The sequence below is a fragment of the Mustela putorius genome, unplaced genomic scaffold (assembly GCF_011764305.1).
Source record: "Mustela putorius furo isolate JIRA1106 unplaced genomic scaffold, ASM1176430v1.1 tig00000785_pilon_pilon_pilon, whole genome shotgun sequence".
Taxonomy (NCBI): Eukaryota; Metazoa; Chordata; class Mammalia; order Carnivora; family Mustelidae; genus Mustela; species Mustela putorius.
Genome location: NW_025421480.1, coordinates 673,923 through 693,651, shown reverse-complemented (window position 1 = coordinate 693,651; position 19,729 = coordinate 673,923). Strand labels below are relative to the sequence as shown.

The following is a 19,729-nucleotide window of genomic DNA, read 5'->3' as shown; positions in this document are numbered from 1 at the left end:
CGAGGAAATCGCGGCCGCGGAGACATTTCTGTCTTTCACCCGAGTCTGTTCTCTCGCGCTGTCTCCTGCCCGCGTCGGGTTAACAGCTCCACGTGGTAAGGGGAGAAATGGCGCTGCGATGAGGGTGGAGACAAACAGGCAGTTCGGAAGGGGCTGCACGTCGGTGGCGGGAAAGCGCGGGCGCAGCTGCCTGCCGGGTGTCTGGGAAGCGCCTGGGGCGGGGCCTTCCCCTTGCTGGGCGGGGCGGGGCGGGGCTTTCCGGGCGCGCGGAGACCGTGTGCGGAAGCGTGTGGAGGGCCTGGGTGGAACAGTGGGAAGGGAGCCGACGCGTGTAGCGGGCCTTCCTGCGGGGTTGGGTCTCCCGAGTGACCCGACGGCCGGTCGTTGCCGCGTCCTGCGAACGGTTCTCGCGTACCTGTAGCTTCTTCCCGGGGGACGCCGCAGCCCCTCTCTCTGAACAGGGTCTCCCGTCGGCGTTTGGTTCAGAGACGGTGCGGGGCCGGGTCGGCGCCGGCGTGCGGGAGACGCCGCGCCTTGCTCTCCCGGGTCCTGCCTTCCTGGTCTGGTTCGGCCTCGAGCGCAGGCCGGCGCCCCCGCTCCCAGGCCGAGCTGGACGGGCGAAGGCACGTGCAGACACGGCAGGACGGCCCCGCGGCTCCGTCCTTCGTGTTCTCACCGGAGACGCCGCCGTGAAGAGAAAACCGGAGAAAACCCCGGGGGGTTGGTTACCTTCCCCCGGCCTCCGCGGGCCAGTGCTCGCCGCAGCTGGGACGAAGCTGAGCAGAAAGTAGGGGTCGCACCCCGCGATCGGGTGCGTGAGTGAGGTCCCGGGAGGGCCCGACGGAGCCGGCGATCGGACGTCCGCGTGCGGCCTGCGGGCTTCGCACTCGGGAGCGGCTTGTAGCGTCCGTGCTGCGCAGCCCTGCGGGCCCGTGTGGACTCGTGTCCCGCACCTGAATCCAGGTGCGGTTCGGATGGGCCGGCGGTGCGCGCTCCCCTCCGGGACGCGGGCTCCAGCTGTGGGACGCGGACTCCGGCTCCGGCTGCGGGACGCGGACTCAGGCTCCGGCTCCGGGACGCGGACTCAGGCTCCGGCTCCGGGACGCGGACTCAGGCTCCGGCTGCGGGACGCGGACTCCGGCTCCGGGACGCGGACTCAGGCTCCGGCTCCGGGACGCGGACTCAGGCTCCAGCTGCGGGACGCGGACTCAGTCTCCAGCTGCGGGATGCGGGCTCCGACTCCGGGATGCGGGCTCCGGCTCCGGGACGCGGACTCAGGCTCCGGCTCCGGGACGCGGGCTCTGGCTCCGGCTCCGGGACGCGGGCTCAGGCTCCGGCTGCGGGACGCGGACTCAGGCTCCGGCTGCGGGACGCGGACTCAGGCTCCGGCTCCGGGATGCGGGACGCGGACTCAGGCTCCGGCTCCGGGATGCGGGACGCGAACTCAGGCTCCGGCTCCGGGATGCGGGCTCCGGCTCTGGCTGCGGGACGCGGACTCAGGCTCCGGCTGCGGGACGCGGACTCAGGCTCCGGCTGCGGGACGCGGACTCAGGCTCCGGCTCCGGGATGCGGGACGCGAACTCAGGCTCCGGCTCCGGGATGCGGGCTCCGGCTCTGGCTGCGGGACGCGGACTCAGGCTCCGGCTGCGGGACGCGGACCGAACGTTGTCGCAGGCGGAGCCGTCCGGCGGGCGATCGGTTCCAGTTCCCAAGCGTGTGGCGAAAACGAAGCGCCCGCACGCCCCATGTTAAGTTTATACGAAAACTTTTCTTAAAGTTCTGGGTGAATTTCAAGCATCATCAATAATCTCACTAGAGAAGGAAATCTCGGTATTTTTTTCTTTTTAATTTATTTATCTGACAGCCAGAGATCACAAGCAGGCAGAGAGGCAGGCAGAGAGAGAGGGGGAAGCAGGCTCCCTGTGGAGCAGAGACCCCGACGTGGGGCTCCATCCCAGGACCCCGGGATCATGACCTGAGCCGAAGGCAGCGGCTTAACCCACTGAACCACGCAGGCGCCCCGGAAATCTCGGTATTTTAAAGGGGTTTTCATCAGCCCCGAATGAGCGCCGGCTCGTGAGGTCACACTGGAAGCGGCGTCGGTCCAGATGACAGTCCCAGGCTCTGCGTCGTGGTGACCCGCGTCTCGGGGCCGCGGAGCCCTGGGGGAGCGTAGCCTCGACGTCGTGCTCGCGGTGCGGAGGTCCGCGGGCGGGGGTGGACGGGCTCTGCAGGCTGGTTCCGCGGGCGCTGGGTCTTGCGGGGGCTTTGGGTCAGATGTAGAGTCGTTCTTTCAGCTCGTGCCCTGAAGTTGGATCTCTGTCCCCCGCATGGTCAGGGCTCAGGTCGCAGCAGGCCGGGTGTGCTCTGGTCCCCTTGGCACGGGGACCGGTGTCTACAGGCTGGAACCTGACTTGGGCGACCTTGTCCTCAGACGTGTACAGGAGCCCCGACCCCGCGCTCGTGGGCAGGTAAGAGTCCCCCTTGGGTTCGCTTTTTACGCCCCTTTCTGCTTGCTTTTACGTTCTAGGATCTATTTCTTCTTTTTTTTCCCCCTGAAGATTTATTTAGTGGGGGAGGGAGTGTGGGAGCACGAGTGGGAGGAGTGGGAGAGGGGGAAGGGAGGCAGGGGGCAGACTCCCCGCCGAGCGTGGACCCTGTTGCAGAAGAGATCACGACCTGAGCCGAAATCAAGAGTTGGAGGTTCAGCTGACTGAGCCACTGGGCGCCCCCGTATTTTCTTCTTTGTAAATAAGCGCGTGTTACATGTTATCCCGCAGCTTTATGTGTTCGTGGCAAAAGGGAATCATCTGTGATGACTTCGATCCTTATATTCCCTCTGGTGGATTCTCTACCAGAACTACTAGAGATGATCTTTTATTTTTTTAAGATTTTTTATTTTATTTATTTGACAGAGAGACATCACAAGTAGGCAGAGAGGCAGAGAGAGAGAGAGAGAGAGGAGGAAGCAAGCTCCCCACTGAGCAGAGAGCCCGAAGTGGGGCTCGATCCCAGGACCCTGAGATCATGACCTGAGCCGAAGGCAGCGGCTTAACCCACTGAGCCACCCAGGCACCCTAGAGATGATCTTTTAAAAAGTGAAAATCGAGTGTGTGTCATCTGGTTAGAACTGTGAAATGACTTCCCGGCCTGCTCGGAATGAAATACCAGTTCCTACCTGAGCCTGTGGGATCTCTGCCCTTCCTGCCTCCCTTACGCGATCGTTAGGCCTATCCTGCACTCCCCACGGAGTCGGGCACCCGTCAGGCTCTCCCCCTGCCGCCCTACACAGCGCTTTCCCACGTGCTGTCCTTTTTGGCCACAGTAATCTTTCCCTTTTCAGTCTGGTTATTTCGGCTTCAGGTTTTGACTCGAATGTGCACTTAGACTTTCAGCAACCCCCTATCCAAACAGCACCCCTCCAGCCCGCCCCCATTTTGTGTTCTTTATTGCTGTAACAGCACTAATTACAACTCAAGTAATTTGCATTGTTTCCTTGTTTACTTTCTCTTTCCCTCTCTTAGGTAACAGCTCCACCTGGCTCGGTAAGATCAGGGGATGCATCTTTTCTCCAACCAGTGCATAACAGAATGTTTGATGCCTACTGAGCCTTCACATAAATGTTGAAAGACTAAACCTTTCCGTGTACTGAAGTGAAACATTTCCACATTTCATGTATTCTCAGATGCCTTGTTAGTATGAATTTCTTTGATGGTGAATAACATTAACCCCATTAGTGCTAGTTGCAGCCATGGACTCATTGCTTAGTAAATAAAAAGCTAAAAATAGATTGAGAAGAGAAAAATCAAGATACTGTTAATTTTTTTTTTTTTTTTTTTTTTTTTTTTTACAAAACCTTAAAATAGTATTTCAACAATATTCTGCAGTTTTTGGTATATGGATTTTGCACATCTTCTGTCAGATTTATCCCCAAATAGTTAATAGCATGTCCCATTGTAAATAGCACTTTTAATTCAATATTCAATTTTGGGGGAGTATCTGCTATATAGAAATAAAATTGATTTGTTTGTTGTCAACCATGATAAATACACTTACTAGTTATAGCAGCATTTTTTAAGGTAGATTTCATTGGATTTTCTACATGGATGATCATGTCTGCAAATCAAAATTTTACTTCTCTCTTTTGAATCTACGTGCCATTTATTTATTTTTCTTGCCTTATTGCCCTGGCCAAGACACACCAGCATAATGTTGAATAGAACTGAGATCGTATACCCTGTCTTGTTTCTCATTTTAGGGGAAAAGCATAAAAATCTTCTACCATTAAATATAGTGTTGTTTTAGGTTTTTTTGGTAGATGCCTTTTATGCTGTTGAAATTCCTTTCTGGTCCCAGTTTGCTAAGAGCTTTTATCAGAATGGATAATGGATTTTCTTGAATGCTTTTTCTGGGTCTGTTGAGGTAATAACAGGATTTTTCTTTTTTAGATTATTAACATGGTGAGTTGCATTGATTGGTCAGTGTTACACCAGTCTTGCATCCTGTGATCAACTTGATTTAGCCATAATATATTATGCTTTTTATGTATTCTTGGACTTGATTGGCTAAAATTTTGTTTAGAATTTTTGCATATGTTCATGAGGGATACTACTGTGTAATTGTTTTGTGTGATGTCTGCCTTGTTTTGGGATTAGGTTAATACTGATCTCACCAAATGAGGAACATTTTTTCTTCTTTTCAATTTTGTGGAAGACTTACATAGCTTTGATATTAATTCTTCCTTATATGTCTGGTAGAATATACCAGTGAATCCATCTGGAGTTTTCTTTGTGGGAAACTTTTTGACCATCAAATTTAGTTTCTTTGATAGAGATAGGGTTGTTTAGATTATTTATTCTTGAGTGACTTTTCATGGTTTTTCTTTTAAGATACTTGTTTCATCTAAGTTGTTGACTGTATTGCCATAAAAATAAGAATTTTTTAAAGATTTTTATTTATTTTTTATTTGAGAGAGAGAATGAGGGAGAAAGAGCAGAAAGAGGGAGGGTCAGAGGGAGAAGCAGACAGATTCACTGCTGAATAAGAAGCCCAATGCAGGACTTGATCCCAGGACTCGAGGATCATGACCTGAGCCAAAGGCAGACACTTAACCAACTGAGCCTCATTGCCTTCGCTGATTTTAATTTGTATTTGGTCACTGTAATAAACTGTAATTGTGACTATAACAGCATTTCTGAGCTCTTTGAGTTTTTCTAGTGCTAATTATCAAAACTAAGGGTTGCATGGGGACCCCCAACATCTATTATCCTTTAATGATTAGGTTTTGTACTGATAACACTTCTGTAATCCTGATATTGGTAATTTGTATCTTGTCTCTGATCACTCTCCTTAGAGGCTTATCAATTCTGCTTTTCTTTAACAACCAGCTTTTGGTTTTAATGAATTCCTCTATTTATTAGTTTTCTACATTTTTTATTTCTTTTCTAATCTTTACTATTTTATGCTTACTTTGGGTTTCATTTGCTCTTCTTTCTAAAGTAGAAATTGAGGTCCTTGATTTAAAACCTTTCTTATTTTCTAAATAAATGTTCAGTGCTATAAATTTTCTCCTATTGAATGCTTTATCAGATTTCCATGCATTTTAATGTATTTTTTAAATTGTTTTCCTTCAAGTTGTTTTTTAGTTTTTTTAAAATTTCATCTTTTAGTTTTGATTATTCACAATTGTGTTGTTCAGTTTTAAATACTTGGAGATTTCTAGAGACCTCTCATTTAATTTTAATTCTGTTATGATCAAAGAAGTAGTTTGTCTAATTTGAATACTTTTATAGTTAATGAGACTTGTTTTATGCCCCAGAATGTGGTCTCTCTTGGGAAGTGTTTAGTGTGCAAGTAAAATGAGTGTGTATTTTACTATCATTAGATGGAATGTTCTGATAGTACCAATCAAGTCAGTTTTGGTTGACTGTGATTTTTAAGTCCTCCACATCATTACTGGTTTTCTATTTATTCAATTAAGAGAAGAGATTTGAAATTTGCTACTATAATTGTGTATTTGTCCATTTCTTTTTACACTTGTGTCAGTTTTGCTTTATGTGTCTTTTTTTTTTAAGATTTTGTTTATTCATTAGAGAGAGAGACAATGAGAGAGCAAGAATGGGGGGAGAGGCAGAGGGTGAGAGAGAAGCAGATTCCCCACTGAGCTGGAAGCAGGACATGGGGCTCCATCCCAGGACCTGGAGATCATGACCTAAGCCACAGGCAGACTCTGAACCTTCTGAGCCACTCAGGTGCCCCGCTTTATCTGTCTTAAAGCTCTGTTATTAGGGTATAATCATTAAGATTGCATGCCTTGTTGATTTTTGGATCTACTTATAATAACAAAATCTTCCCTTCTTTTGCCTGATAATATTAGTCGGAAATCTTAATCTGATACTAATATACTACATAAATATAGTGTATATATAGTATATTATATAAATAGAGTATATAAAACAGTACTCTAACATTCTTTGACTAATATTAACTTGATATATCTTTTTCCTTTTCTTGTTTTTTTTTTTTTGTTTTACACTTTTAACCTATTTGTACCTTTCTTTCAGGCAGCACAGAGTTCGTCTTGCTGTTCTATCTAATCTAACAGTTTCTGCCTTTTAATTGGTGTGTTGATACCATTTATATTTAATGTGATTATTATGTTTAGGTCTTAAACCTCTGAGCTAAAATCTAAAATCAAAACAAAACGTTCCAGTCTTTGCTCTTTTTGTCTCATATGTTGTTCCCTTTCCCTATCTTCTTTTGTATTCTTCTTTTCTAAAGATTTTGTTCATTTCCATTGGTAACTTATTAGCTATGACTTTTTTTATTATTTTAGTGATCAGTTTGGCATCATAGTATACTCCTTTAACTATATAAAATTGACAGTCAGGTAATATAAGTGTTATAATTTCTTAACAGTATAAGAAACTCATAAATATATATTTTTACTTCTTCCCTCCTGGCCTTTGTATTTTTATTTTTATACATTTTACTTATATGTGTTACAAACCTCACAATGTATTATTATTTTCATTGAAACAGTGGTCTTTTTCAAAGATATAAATAAATAAGAAAGTCATATATTTACTCATATAGGTAAAATCTCTGGTACTCTTTTGTCCTTTGTGTGGATCCATATTTCCATTGGGTATAATTTTCCTTCTGCCTAAATGAAAAAGGTCTTTATTTTACTTTTGTTTCTTCAGGGTATTTTACTGAGTATAAAATTCTGGTTTGATTTTTTTCTTTTAATGCCTTACAGATGCTGCTCCATGTCTTTTTGTTTGTGTTCTTTATGATGAGAAATCTATGATCATTAACTTTGTTTCTTCATATACAATTTTATTTTTTTATTCTGTCTGCATGTCAGATTTGCACCTTATCATGTTCTTGAGCAATTTCAGTATGATGTTCCATAGTGTACTTTTCTTCATATGTCTTATGTTAAGGTTAAATGAGATTCTTGGGTCTGTAGATTTCTAGTTTTCATCAAATTTGAAAATTTTCTTGCCATTGTTTCTTCAAATATATTTTCCATCTTCCCCACTCTCTGGGGGATTCCATTACATGTCTGTTGACCACTTGACATTTTCCTATAGTTCACTGAAGCTCTTTCTGTATTTTAATATTTTTTTGCTTCATTTTGTATAGCTTCTATTGCTTCTTCAAGTTCACTAATATCTTCTTGTCTAATGTCTAATTTCTACTAATTCCATCTGGTGTGTCTTTTTCATCACAAACATTATAGTTTTCATCTATAGATGTTCAGTGTGGGTCTTTTTTATATCTTTAATGTCTGTCCATACTCTTTGGACATGTGGAATATAATAGTGATGTCATTATTAATTAAGATTAATGGAATTTCTCGTGATTCTAACATCTGTATTAGTTCTGAGTCAGTTTCAGCTGACTAATTTCCCCCATTTTGATTCATATTTTTCTCCTTCTTTTCATACCTGGTAACCTTTGATTTGATACACATGGTGAATTTTACCTTGTGAATTTGGCTTGCTATTTTTGTTTTCCTATAAATATTTTTGAACTTTGTTCTCAGATGCAGTTCCTACTTGGAAATAGTCTTTTCTTTTTTGAGAATTATTTTTGAAAAAAAGATTATTTATTTATTTGAGAGAGAGACAAAGCCAAAGAGAGCACACAGGCAGGGGGAGAGAGGGAATCTCAAGCAGACTTCATGCTGAGTGCAGGGCCTGACACAAGGCTCAAGCCCATTACCCCAGGATCATGACCTTAGCCTAAATAAATAGTTGGACACCTAACCCCCTGAGCTACCCAGGCACCCCTTTGGGAATAATTTTAAAATGTGGTAGATCGGACCAGAGAAATATTTAGTCAAGACTAATTACTTCCTATTACTGGGATAAGAATCTTCTGAATATTTAACCAAATGTTCAATGAATTTTGAGGTTTTTCAGTCCGGTGACAATACCCACTATTCCTGGTCCTATGTGAGTGCTGCGTGCTATACTCTCTGGTGCTTTTGGATAGTTCTTTCCCTGGTCTTACATAGTTTGCTCACATGGCATTTGCTTGTCACTTCTCTGCTGATCCCCATTGTTTGTTTTTTGGGTTTTTTTGTTTTTGTTTTGCTTTTTTATTTTTATTTTTTATTTTTTTTATTTTTTATTTTCAGCATAACAGTATTCCTTGTTTTTGCACCAGCTTTTTAATTTTTTTTTAACTCTCTCCTCACTGGGACTTTGTCTTGCACTTTCTAGCCCCCTGCTCCCACTCTGAACTCCATCTCTTCAACTTAGGGAGCCCTGAAAGCTTTGCTTAGATCCTCCCCTTAACTCCCTTCTATACTGTGGTCTGGGAACTCTCTCAAAGCAATAAATTAGGGCAGTCATTCGGGATTGCTTCATTTGTTTCCCATGTCTCAGGGATCACTATCCTTCATTGCCTGATGTACTGTGTCTTGATAACCATTCTTTCATATTTTATTTCATATCCTATTTGTTTGTTTTTGGTAGTTTTAGGAGGGAGCATAAAACCAGTCTCTGTTGTTCCGTTTTGGACAAAAGGGCAAGTCCCAGCACTGTTTTAAGTACTTTGCGTATATTAACTGTTTAAACCTTTCAACAACCTTGTGGAATAGTTTCAACTATTATTCCCATTTTGTGGATGAGCAAACTGAGGCATCGAGAGATTAAATTAGTTCCTAAACTTGCATAGCTTGTTATTAGTAGAGCTAGATTTCAAATTCAGGTGGTATGGACCCAGAATCTGTGGTCTTAACTACACTGCCATTCTGATTTTACAGCATTCCTTAATTTACAAAGAACTGTGCCAAACATTTCATTAAATTTTTATGTAGCTCATACAAGCAGAATGTGAATGATTGACAGCCCTTTACCTCACACCCACATGTTATTTGTATTTTCAAAGGAATATGATTATTCATCCAGAAGAATATTTACTAAGTTAAATACTGACAAAGAGAAATGAGAAATATTTCTGAAGTGTAACAAATTCTTTTTAGTCGCTAACTCATCCAATTTCACTCTACCTTGGAATTTTCTGGCGTGGTCTCCCTAAGTCGGTCTTGATTTTTGCCAACTTGTCTTACTCCATTCTTTAAATTGTTACGAATGGCCTAAAAGTTTTCCTTTTTTTCTAGGCTTTGTATCTATGCCATCAGGTACTAGGAAAGATGGCGGTTATTTGTATGTTAGAGTCTTAAAAATGAAGTCCTATATTTCGGCAATGGCTGTAGCAGCCTTTTTCTAGATATATCTCCTGAGGCAAGGGAAATAAAAACAAAAGTAAACTATTGAAACTACGTCAAAATTAGAAAATTCTGTACAACGAGGGAAATAATGAACAAAACTTAAAGGCAACCTACTGAATGGGAGAAGATATTGGCAAATGACATATTTGATAAAGGCTTAGTATCCAAAATATATAAAAAACTGAATGACTCAATGCCCCCCGAAAAACAAATAATTCCATTAAAAAAGTGGGCAGAAGATATAAACAGATATGTCTCCAATGAAAACATCCAGATGGCCAACAGACACATGAAAAGATGCTCAACATCACACATCATCAGGGAAATGCAAATCAAAACTGCAGTGAGATCACCTCACACTTGTCAGAATGGCTAAAATCAAAACCACAAGAAACAAGTGTTGGCAATGACGTGAAGAAAAAGACAGCCTCATGCACTGTTAGTGTGAATGCAAGCTGGTGTAGCCACTGTGGAAAACAGTATGAAATTCCTCACAAAGTTAAAAAATAGAACTACCGTACAGTCCAATAATCACACTAGTGGGTATTTACCCTAAAAACACAAAAAACACATTAATTTAGAGGGATACATGCACCCCTATGTTTTTGCCAGCATTTATTTTTTTACAATAGCCTAGTTATGGAAGCAGCCCAAGGGTCCATCAGTAGATGAATGGATAAAGGAAAGGTGGTATATATATATACAATGGAATATTATTCAGCCATAAAAGAATGGAATCTTGCCATTTTCAACAACATGGATGGAGCTAGAGAGTATAATGCTAAGTGAAACAATCATTCAGAGAAAGACAAATACCACATGATCTCACTCATATGTGGCATGTAAGAAACAAAACAAATGAGCAAAGATCAAAAGAGAGACAAACCAAGAAACAGACGCTTAACTATAGAGAACAAAATGATGGTTATCAGAAGGGAGGTAGGCGGGGTCTGGGTGAAGCAGGTGGTGGGGATTAAGAGTGCACTTACCGTGATAAGCACTGAGTAGTGTATAGAATCATTGAATCACTATAGTATAATTGAAACTAGCATAACACTGTGTGCTAACTAATCAGGAATTAAAAAAACTTAATAAAAAATGAAGTGACATGAGTAATTTCACACCTTGCATTTTCCTTTGGGAAGCATTCAGAGTTCCTATCTGCTTTTGGATTCCAATTTATTACTTTATATTAGAATTTTTTGTCTGTCTCCAAGTACATAACTATTAGGCCGTTAGGAGAGGTATGTGGGAAAGTATTTTTGTTTACAGTTACATGACAACTAGAGCAGTGCCTGAGGTGGTGGCTCAGGTGTTGTTGAATAGATGAGTGACCACGTGGAGGGATCAGGGCACGCTGCGACCAGCTGGAGGAACAAAAGGGATCTGGGCAGAGTGACAACAGCGGCAGACCGCATACTCACCGCGGAGTGCCGAGTGCGTACCTGGCGCACAGGCAGTGAGTCTTGAGTACATGATGTTCTGGCTTTGGGATGTCTTTTCTACTTACATTTGAATACAGTTGTGTTTTGATTTCACAATTCATCATACTTAAATCATACTGATTCTAAGATGATACCGGGAAACTGAGTTTCTCCTTCTTTTCCATAGGCCATCTCTACTGGAATTTTAAATATGTGTCTCAGTGAAGAGGCAGTTCCTTTTAACTGCCCTAGTATTTCAAGCAATTTTTAAAAGTGAAAATGCATTAAAAGCATTGATGTGAATTGCTGTGCAAAATAGCTCTCCTGTTTAAGAGTTTCCATCAGTCCTCAGTTTAATTACTACGTTATTTTGCCAGCTTCCTCCAGAAATCATTGACTGAATGAAGTCATTTCATAGGATATTTACAAACATTGGACTTGTAAAGGGGGTGTCTGTCAATTCCCCTTTGGCTTGGAAATGACTGAGGCCAAGCCAGCAGTACACAACTGCTATTTTGGGCTTAGCATATTTTCATAGTCACCAGCTCAGGAAGATGCTGGGAAGAAAACACAGGAAGGTAAAATGTTTGGTTTTTAAACTCAGTCCTGGTTTTATAATCTGGACTATAAGTTTACTTGAAAAATGAGAGGGTAAGGCTTTATTTGGTCGAAGACACAGAGTGGTTGGATAGTGATTTGTGTGTGTGTGGTTGTTAGCATATCTTGTTAAATATGAATAGTCTGGAAGAAATGTGCAGTTTTGAGCATCAGTAGTCAAAGCTTAAATGTTGGCTTCTCATTCATGGTAAAAATGAATTACCAAAGTCAGTCTGTGAATATTACCAATTTAATAGTCACAATAAAGTTTTTGTTTTGGATTAAATGATAAGATTTGATTGTGAAGGCATAATGTCAAACTAGAGATCAGACAAGAGGAAGATCAGGCTGGAAATTACTCAGCCTATGGGAAATTCCAAGAGACAAGACCAATATAAATGAAGCTTGTGAAGAATGAGGTAGAATGTCAGATCGCAGTACTGCACGTTCAAGTTTAACTGTGGCAGCCCCACTCATGGAAAAAAAAAATCAATACAGAAACTTCACATGGTCCTCAGAAGGAATTCCATCCGTGGCAATATGTACAGCGTGTTGCGTTCAGAGTGGGTTCACAGTGGGAAATGCGGAGAGGCGGGAGGGCGGAAGTAAGACTATCGGGTAAGGTGCTTATTTACCCAGATAGTAGATACGGGAAATGTCTAACGAGGAATGCTAAGAAGTGAGATGGTTGAAGTTCATGGAATTATGAAGAGTATAGAAATAATGGATCTAGATTTAGTTCTTATTTGGATATACATTTTAGCCTCAGAGGAGGATGAATCTCTCTCTCTCAAAGGTGACCCCAGAGTAATTCAAAGTGCATTTTAGTCTGTCACATCATTAGCATGTTAAGTTCAACTGTTTCAATCCCAACTTACTAATTTGGTGAGAACCCACTGGGCTGTTTTCATCGGCTATGGCAGCAGCGAGTTTTGCAAGACACAAAGCCTGTACAGGGTTTGTGTGTGTGTGGGGGGGGAGGGCTTCCTTAGGAAAAAAATAATAAATCCACACTTACCCGCATCCCTCGAGAAAGCAGAAGGCCTTCGAGTTTGATCTTTTGTAGCTTCAAGTTGATGCTTCTAGTTGACAAATTTCATTTCTTTTATGTAGGATGACAAGCTTCTTATAAGTGAAGAGCAGCTAGAAGGTCAGGGTGGTGGAAAGAGGAGTGGGTTCGATTGAAAAGCTGCGTTCTGGCCCAGGCTGCGGCGCACACCCCGTTTCTCCTGCGCTGGGTGCAGCGGGGTAGAAGACGCTGCGGAAGTAGCTGTGAGCACAGAGGATCTGTGCTTTGGGAGTAAAGTATCCCAAGCCCAGTCGGAATTTAGGAAATAGTATGCACCCTACTCTCCCCGCCTTAGTGAGACACCAGACTTCGATATGTAAATGGCTCTGAGAGATGCTGCTGTCTGAAAACACGCGCATCACACACACCCAGGCTGACTTCATTTATTCCAGTTTTTAGCTCTTTTCTTTTTCAATGTGTGTAACACGGAGTAACATCACCTGGAACATTTGGGGCCATGCTGCTACGAGGAATTCTCTCTCTCAGCCTCCTTAACTGTCATCTGCGTTCTCAGGCTTTCCCCTGTGGCCAAGTGGGGACTGTGTTATCCAGACTTGCACACTGGGACTCGGTCCGCGGCTCCTACTAAGTGGCGCCCCCCATCAAGCCGATGGTGGGGACCGGATGCGGACACGTGCTTTACTGGGAAGGGGGAGCCCGGGCTTGTCTGAGCAGACCATCTGGAAGCATCCTCCAGGCACCTCGGACGGGCTCTGTCTGCGTCACGGCGCTGCCGCCTGCGCGGGTGCGTGGAGGCCACTGCACTGGACCCTGTGTACCACCCAGGTGGCCTGAGCAGCAGTTGGAGGGCCAAGCCAGAGGGAGACTCTACCCCTTCCTCAGGGTATTTCTGGATGTGGAAGCCTGAAAAGAGGCCTTTTTGCCAACTAAGGCTTGAAATCCAAACTTAATGTCAGAGCCACCACACCTTTTTAAAGGTAATTGCCACTTACCAAACATTTCTGAGTTCCTCATAAATTGGTCCCCTCGGCCCCTTAATCCTTTTAGTAACTCTTCTCTGAACTTGGTCCAAATATTCTACAATCTGGGGAACGAGGGGCTCTGGAGGGAATGCAGTGTCCAGGGGCAGCAACCTTGCCAGGGCGCTTGGTGTGGCAGGAGGGAACAAGAGAAAGATGACAACCACCCGTGTCCCTTCGGCGCTCGTAGACATTTGGCGGCTTTCCAACAAACAGTTACACTCGTGGTAAGCGTGCAGGCGAGGAGACTGGAAATTGCCCCTTCCTTGATTGAGGTGGAAGAGGAGCCAGTGGCCTGGCTTGAAAAGCAAGTACTGAGTGTATGGGAAGTTGAAGAAATCCTTCACTTTCCATACTCGACAGGAGAAATGACATTTAGCCATACTTGACAACAAGAAATCATCTAAGGGGGTGCCTGGGTGGCTCAGTTGGTTGAGCGCCTGCCTTCAGCTCAGGTCATGATCCCAGAGTCCTGGGATGGAGTCCCGCATCAGGCTCCCAGCTCCATGGAGAGTCTGCTTCTCCCTCTGACCTCCCCTCTCATGCTCTCTCTCTCTCTGAAATAAATAAAATCTTGAAAAAGAAAAAGAAAAAGAAATCATCTAAGGCCAAGGCTGAGAGGTTCTTAGAGGGATATTTTGAAGCAAGGTTAAGGCCTAATCTGACAGTTACTGTTGTTCTAGCGTCTCTCAGTATTAACATCATATTTGTGTAAATAAGATCATTAAAGCAGTGTTCATTATTTTTGTTTTCTCATTTTTGGGTGGATCTCAGGGGAAATCTGATAAAATCTAGAAGTCACTTGAAGTTGAGCAACTTTCTCAGGATCAAACAAATGAGTAATTGGAAGAGTCAGAATTATACCCCAAGTATGGATGGTTTCAAGCCCTGTACTTTTCACTTGCGGCTAAGCAAGCCAAACAAAAACACTCCTACCTCCATATCCTTTTTCTAACACTGGTGCAGGAAGTGAGATGTTAACACTTTCTGACAAGTCTGTTGGCTTTTAAATGAGTTACTGTATCATTTGTGTCCATAGTTTTGTTGTTGTTTTTTTTTTTTATCTTGTAGTCATTAGTTTACTTTTCTTGGATAACTTTCTCTTATACCAAAAAAATGAAATTCCAAAGACTTAAGCATCTGGTACTATGGTAAAAGTAAGTTATGTCAAATTTTGTTGGGGTTCTGGGAGACCCTAACAAGGATACTGGTGAAACGTTGTTAAGGTTTAAGTGCAAAAGTCAATAATAAATTCCTGAAAAATATAGGGTACTCTTATTTCTTGATATCTGGGACATTTAAACAACTATTTAACAATCTGATTCTAAGGCTAATTAAACATATGTAAAATGGGCCACCCTAAGAAATACATAAAATTACTCATGCAGGAAAGTACGTATCTCTATGGCAAACTAATGTTTGGACCACATTTAAAATGCATAAATATTGCCATAAAATAAAACTGGGCAAGGAGAACCATACCAGAAGGAGTATAATATTTAATGGCAAATATGCATATTATTGTAGCAGTTTAAATACACTTTTTATAATCAGAAATGCTTAAGATTTCAACTGAAATGCCATTATTTCTCACAACCCTGGAAGATTGCTTGCTATTAAGATTCTCAATTCACCATCTCTGATGGTGGGGAGGGGTGGCCGTTAAGCTCCCAATATTGGGTTGGGCTTGGGTTCTAAGCAAGCTTTAGTGTAGATTTCTCCCTGACCACTGCAGGGTGGCTGCTTCATTAAGGAGCCACTAATCAAGTGAGGGTTTTTAGGGGCTCGAATACTAACTACATGGAATACTACCAGAACTATACTTTCCTTCTCAGACCTAACAACCCTTTGCACCAGCCCTATCCAGCTTTGGAGGCTGGGTTCTGGAGATCTTTGAACACAGCTGGACTCTCAGGTAGTTTGGTCTTTGGGGGCTGGTATACCTAAAATAACTTCGAATAGTTAAATCTGACCACGTGTGAAATGGCAGTTGCCTTTTAATTTTAATGGAATATTTTAGAGCATTTTTATGGAAAAGCTCTTAAAGTTCGTTTTTTCACTACCTTAATGAAAGGGGAAAATGTGTTGCTGTTGCTGTTATTTTTTATAATAAATTTAAAGCAGTTCCTGCAAATCTTAACAAGTAGAATCAAATATTTAATGCTTTTGGCAAAACCCCTTTATAAAATTTCCAGAACAAAATAAAATATTCTGAATTTAAACTTCTTTGAATAAAACAGACTGGATTTCGAAGAGTACTTACATCATGTATCAACATTTCCAAGTTAATTTAGTATGTGGAACCAAACCACATCATTTCCACAATAGTTACTGTTGCATCTGAAAAGATTTGTGCTCAGACTTTTAACCCAGAACAGAAATATCATGACTATGATATTCCAGATAGAAATATATTTGTTCTTTTTTATACCACATTTCTTTTATATATGCAAATCAGTGTATCTTATACTTGCTTTTTACTTTGTAAAAGCTGCATCTTAAAAGAGTAAGATGGGTACTCTTAACTTTGGGACTTTGCAAAGAGGCTGGTTCTTTTGGACAAGAGGTAGTGATGAGCTGGTAATTTTTAACAAAAAGCTCTCCAGGAAAAAAAAAAAAAAAGTCAACAACCACCTCCATTGGATGATTTCTAATAGTGTAAGTGTGAAACATGGAGGTAAGAACAGGTGTGTAAATCACCTCTTGCCAGTCCACGCCAGCCTCCTGCAGCAAACCATTGATGATGGGTTCCTTTGTATTTGCTAAACAAGCAGTATGGAAGCTATCAGTTATAAAAGCCTTTGTTAATGGTAAAAATCAGTTTAACTGGGTAAGATGGACTAGTAAATTGCTGTGGGCATAGACACCTGGGCCCAGGTTTCAACAGGACTTAGTAATTTTTCAGATGGATCATTCTGAGAAAATGCCTACTAATAAACTATCTGTTATATGGTCTGATGAAAGGAATGGAAATAGAAAAAGTCAAAGAAGTAGTTTTTTTATTTATGTCATCTGTTATTCATAAAGAATCTGACTGTTCTGTTCTGAATGAGCTTTGAGCTGAATGAGCAAAACAACCATCATCATTTGTAGGATAGGATGCTAATAGAATTCTGAGAAAGATGTCTTCCAGGGAATTATTTTATTAAAATGGTCGTAGCTAACATTTATTGTGGAAGCCTCTATTCCAAGAGATTCTCGTGCATTATCTTACTGAAGCCTCACAACAACCTTTTTTATTCCCCCCACTCCCATTTCACAGGTGAGAAAACTGAACACAAACAATTGTAGTCACTCGTCCAGGTTGCCACACCTGCTCGCTGGGATCAACCCAGGCAGTCGGCCTCACGGGTTTGTGCTCTTAGTAACGCACTCTTACAAGCCAGGTGTTGGTTTTGCTTTGTTTTGCTTGAAAGAAGCCTACTCATTACTACAGTTAGCTGGTCACTTTGAATGTTTCAAGTTCTGCTTTCTTTCCACATATGTGCTTAAGAGCTACAGTGAAGCTATCATTGATTTTCAGAAGAGTAGTCAGTCTGAAAACCATCTTAAGGTTAGGACAGTTCTGGGCTAGTAATCTTTGGATTACATTAATAAGATGGAGATTAAATAGTAATGAGTTAAACCATATCCTTGTCTTTAGTTAATTGAAATCACCCATCAGACTATAAATGTATATTCTTTCTATCCCTGCCTGGGATATATATATATATATATATATATATATATATATATATCCATTTATATATATATATATCATATATATATAACCTAAAATTCAACATATATACACACACATATATGTGAACATGGACATACACACACATGTGCAAATATATACATGATCTTTTTAAAAGAAATAAAGAAATCCAAATTGAGGGAACATAAGGATAGGAAAAATAAAATGGAGCCAAGAATGCTGACAGGACATGGAAACCACATTTCAAGATATGATACTTTCTAGAGCTGCATTATGATTTTGGGTCTGAAACATTTTAGGGCCAAAGCAGGGGAGGAAAATAATATGGGGTGCCTATGTTATCCCGATTGAAAATTATTTATATACATTTATAATCACATAGTGATAACAACCTTACTGTTAACATCCAGAATTAATCTGCATCTAAGAATCTCTGCCATCTCGCAGAGCACACACATCCCTTAGCAGAATTTTTCAACACCACACCATCAACTTCCATTTTAAGATTTTTTAGAATCCTTTTCATTGATTGGGTGTATTTGTATACTCTCCTATCATTGTGGTTTTGATTCCTGATTCCTTAGGAATCAATTGCTAAAACATTAGCAATTGACTTAACTTTAGGTTCAGTCATCAGTTGTTATTTGAATTTAACTGCAGACTTTACCTTTGGTTACAATTTTTTTCTTATATTATCTTCTTTCTTAAATTCAGTTTTTTAGTTTGTTATAGTACATTATTTTGTATTTTTTCATAAAGGCTGTATGTGTTCAACTCAGACTTTGCATATGATTATTTGTTCTGGTTTACATTTTTAAAAAAATTTTTAAAATTTTCCTGGTTTTTAAAGGATGGTTTAATTTTTCATGTGAATTCTGATTGTTCCTGGTTAATTCAAAGTATTGTTCTGTTGTCTCCTGGCATCTGTTGTTACAGGTGAGAGGTCCAATGATGTTTTAATTTTTCTTTCCACCTGGTTATATTCTATTTCTTTCATAGTCTATTACAACTTCCTACTTAATGTTGGAGGTAACTCATTTTAATACAGTATGTCTAGATGTTACTGCTTGCCCTACTGAAGAGACTTTGTTCATCTGGCAGAAATTTTGTCTTGCTGTTCTTGTTTCTGCTACTTATTTTATTTTTTCCTTCTTCCTCTTTTTTTTTTTTTTTTTTTACTTTAGCTTTCTTGAACACTTAATAGATGGACTTACTAGATGAATGGCAGAACATTTAGATATATATATCTCACCTTTTCTCTCTTCCTTTTAATCTCTATTCTTGTCACTGAATTCTGATACTATCTTTTTGTTAAATAAAGATTTTATTTATTTATTTGACAGAGATCACAAGTAGGCAGAGAGGCAGGCAGAGAGAGAGTAAGGGAATCAGGCTCCCCGCTGAGCAGAGAGCCTGATGCGGGGCTCGATCCCAGGACCTTGAGATCATGACCTGAGCCGAAGGCAGAGGGTTCAATCCCTGAGCCCCCCAGGCGCCCCTGATACTGTCCTTTGGCTTATTCCTCCAGCTTACTATTTGAATCTGAGGTCTCAGTCATTCTGCAGTTCAGCTGCATTTTAATAATCGTAATAATTTCCAAAAACTCTGCTTCTTTTTCATCGCATCCTTTTTCAAAGTATTTTTTTTAATTTGACATATTTTCCTTTTGAAACTATCTATAGTTTACAAACTGTGTTTTTCTGATGATTCTTTCCAATTCCTGCATTTTTTCTTCTTTAGAAATTAGCTCTCTTGTGGAATATTGCAGGTTTTTAAATTTTTTTATTTTATTTTATTTTTTCAGTGTTCCAAGATTCATGGTTAATGCGCCACACCCATTGCTCCATGCGATCCGTGCCCTCCTTAATCCCCACCACCAGGCTCACCCAACCCCCCACCCTCCCCTCCAAACCCTCACTTTGTTCCTCAGAGTCCACAGTCTCTCATGGTTCGTCTCCCCCTCCGATTTCCCCCAACTCCCTTCTCTCCATCTCCCCGCGTCCTCCTTGTTATTCCTTATGCTCCACAAATAAGTGAAACCATATGATGATTGACTCTCTCTGCTTGACTTATTTCACTCAGCAGAATCTCTTCCAGTCCGTCCATGTTGAAACAAAAGTTGGGTATTCGTCCTTTCTGATGGCGGAGTAATACTCCACTGTATATATGGACCACATCTTCTTTATCTGTTCGTCCTTTGAAGGACATCTT

The 19,729-nt window shown here is 41.6% G+C and overlaps 1 protein-coding gene across 1 annotated transcript; it reads left to right on the top strand.

The window, feature by feature from the left end:
• The first annotated feature begins 118 nt into the window (after nucleotides 1–118).
• Nucleotides 119–4,037, top strand: LOC123393264 (elastin-like). Its single transcript, XM_045084735.1, has 4 exons — nucleotides 119–310; nucleotides 462–752; nucleotides 964–2,471; nucleotides 3,525–4,037. The coding sequence occupies exons 1-3, from the start codon at nucleotides 119–121 to the stop codon at nucleotides 1,750–1,752; spliced, it is 1,272 nt and encodes a 423-aa protein (XP_044940670.1). The 3' UTR covers nucleotides 1,753–2,471; nucleotides 3,525–4,037.
• The last annotated feature ends 15,692 nt before the right edge of the window (nucleotides 4,038–19,729 follow it).

Excerpts from the sequence above, each read along its gene's own strand:
- LOC123393264 (XM_045084735.1), top strand. The coding sequence starts at position 119 with ATGAGGGTGGAGACAAACAGGCAGTTCGGAAGGGGCTGCACGTCGGTG. Across the intron at positions 311-461 it reads TGGAGGGCCTGGGTGGAACA|GGTCTCCCGTCGGCGTTTGG; the intron begins GTGGGAAGGGAG and ends CTCTCTGAACAG. Across the intron at positions 753-963 it reads CCCCCGGCCTCCGCGGGCCA|GTGCGGTTCGGATGGGCCGG; the intron begins GTGCTCGCCGCA and ends ACCTGAATCCAG.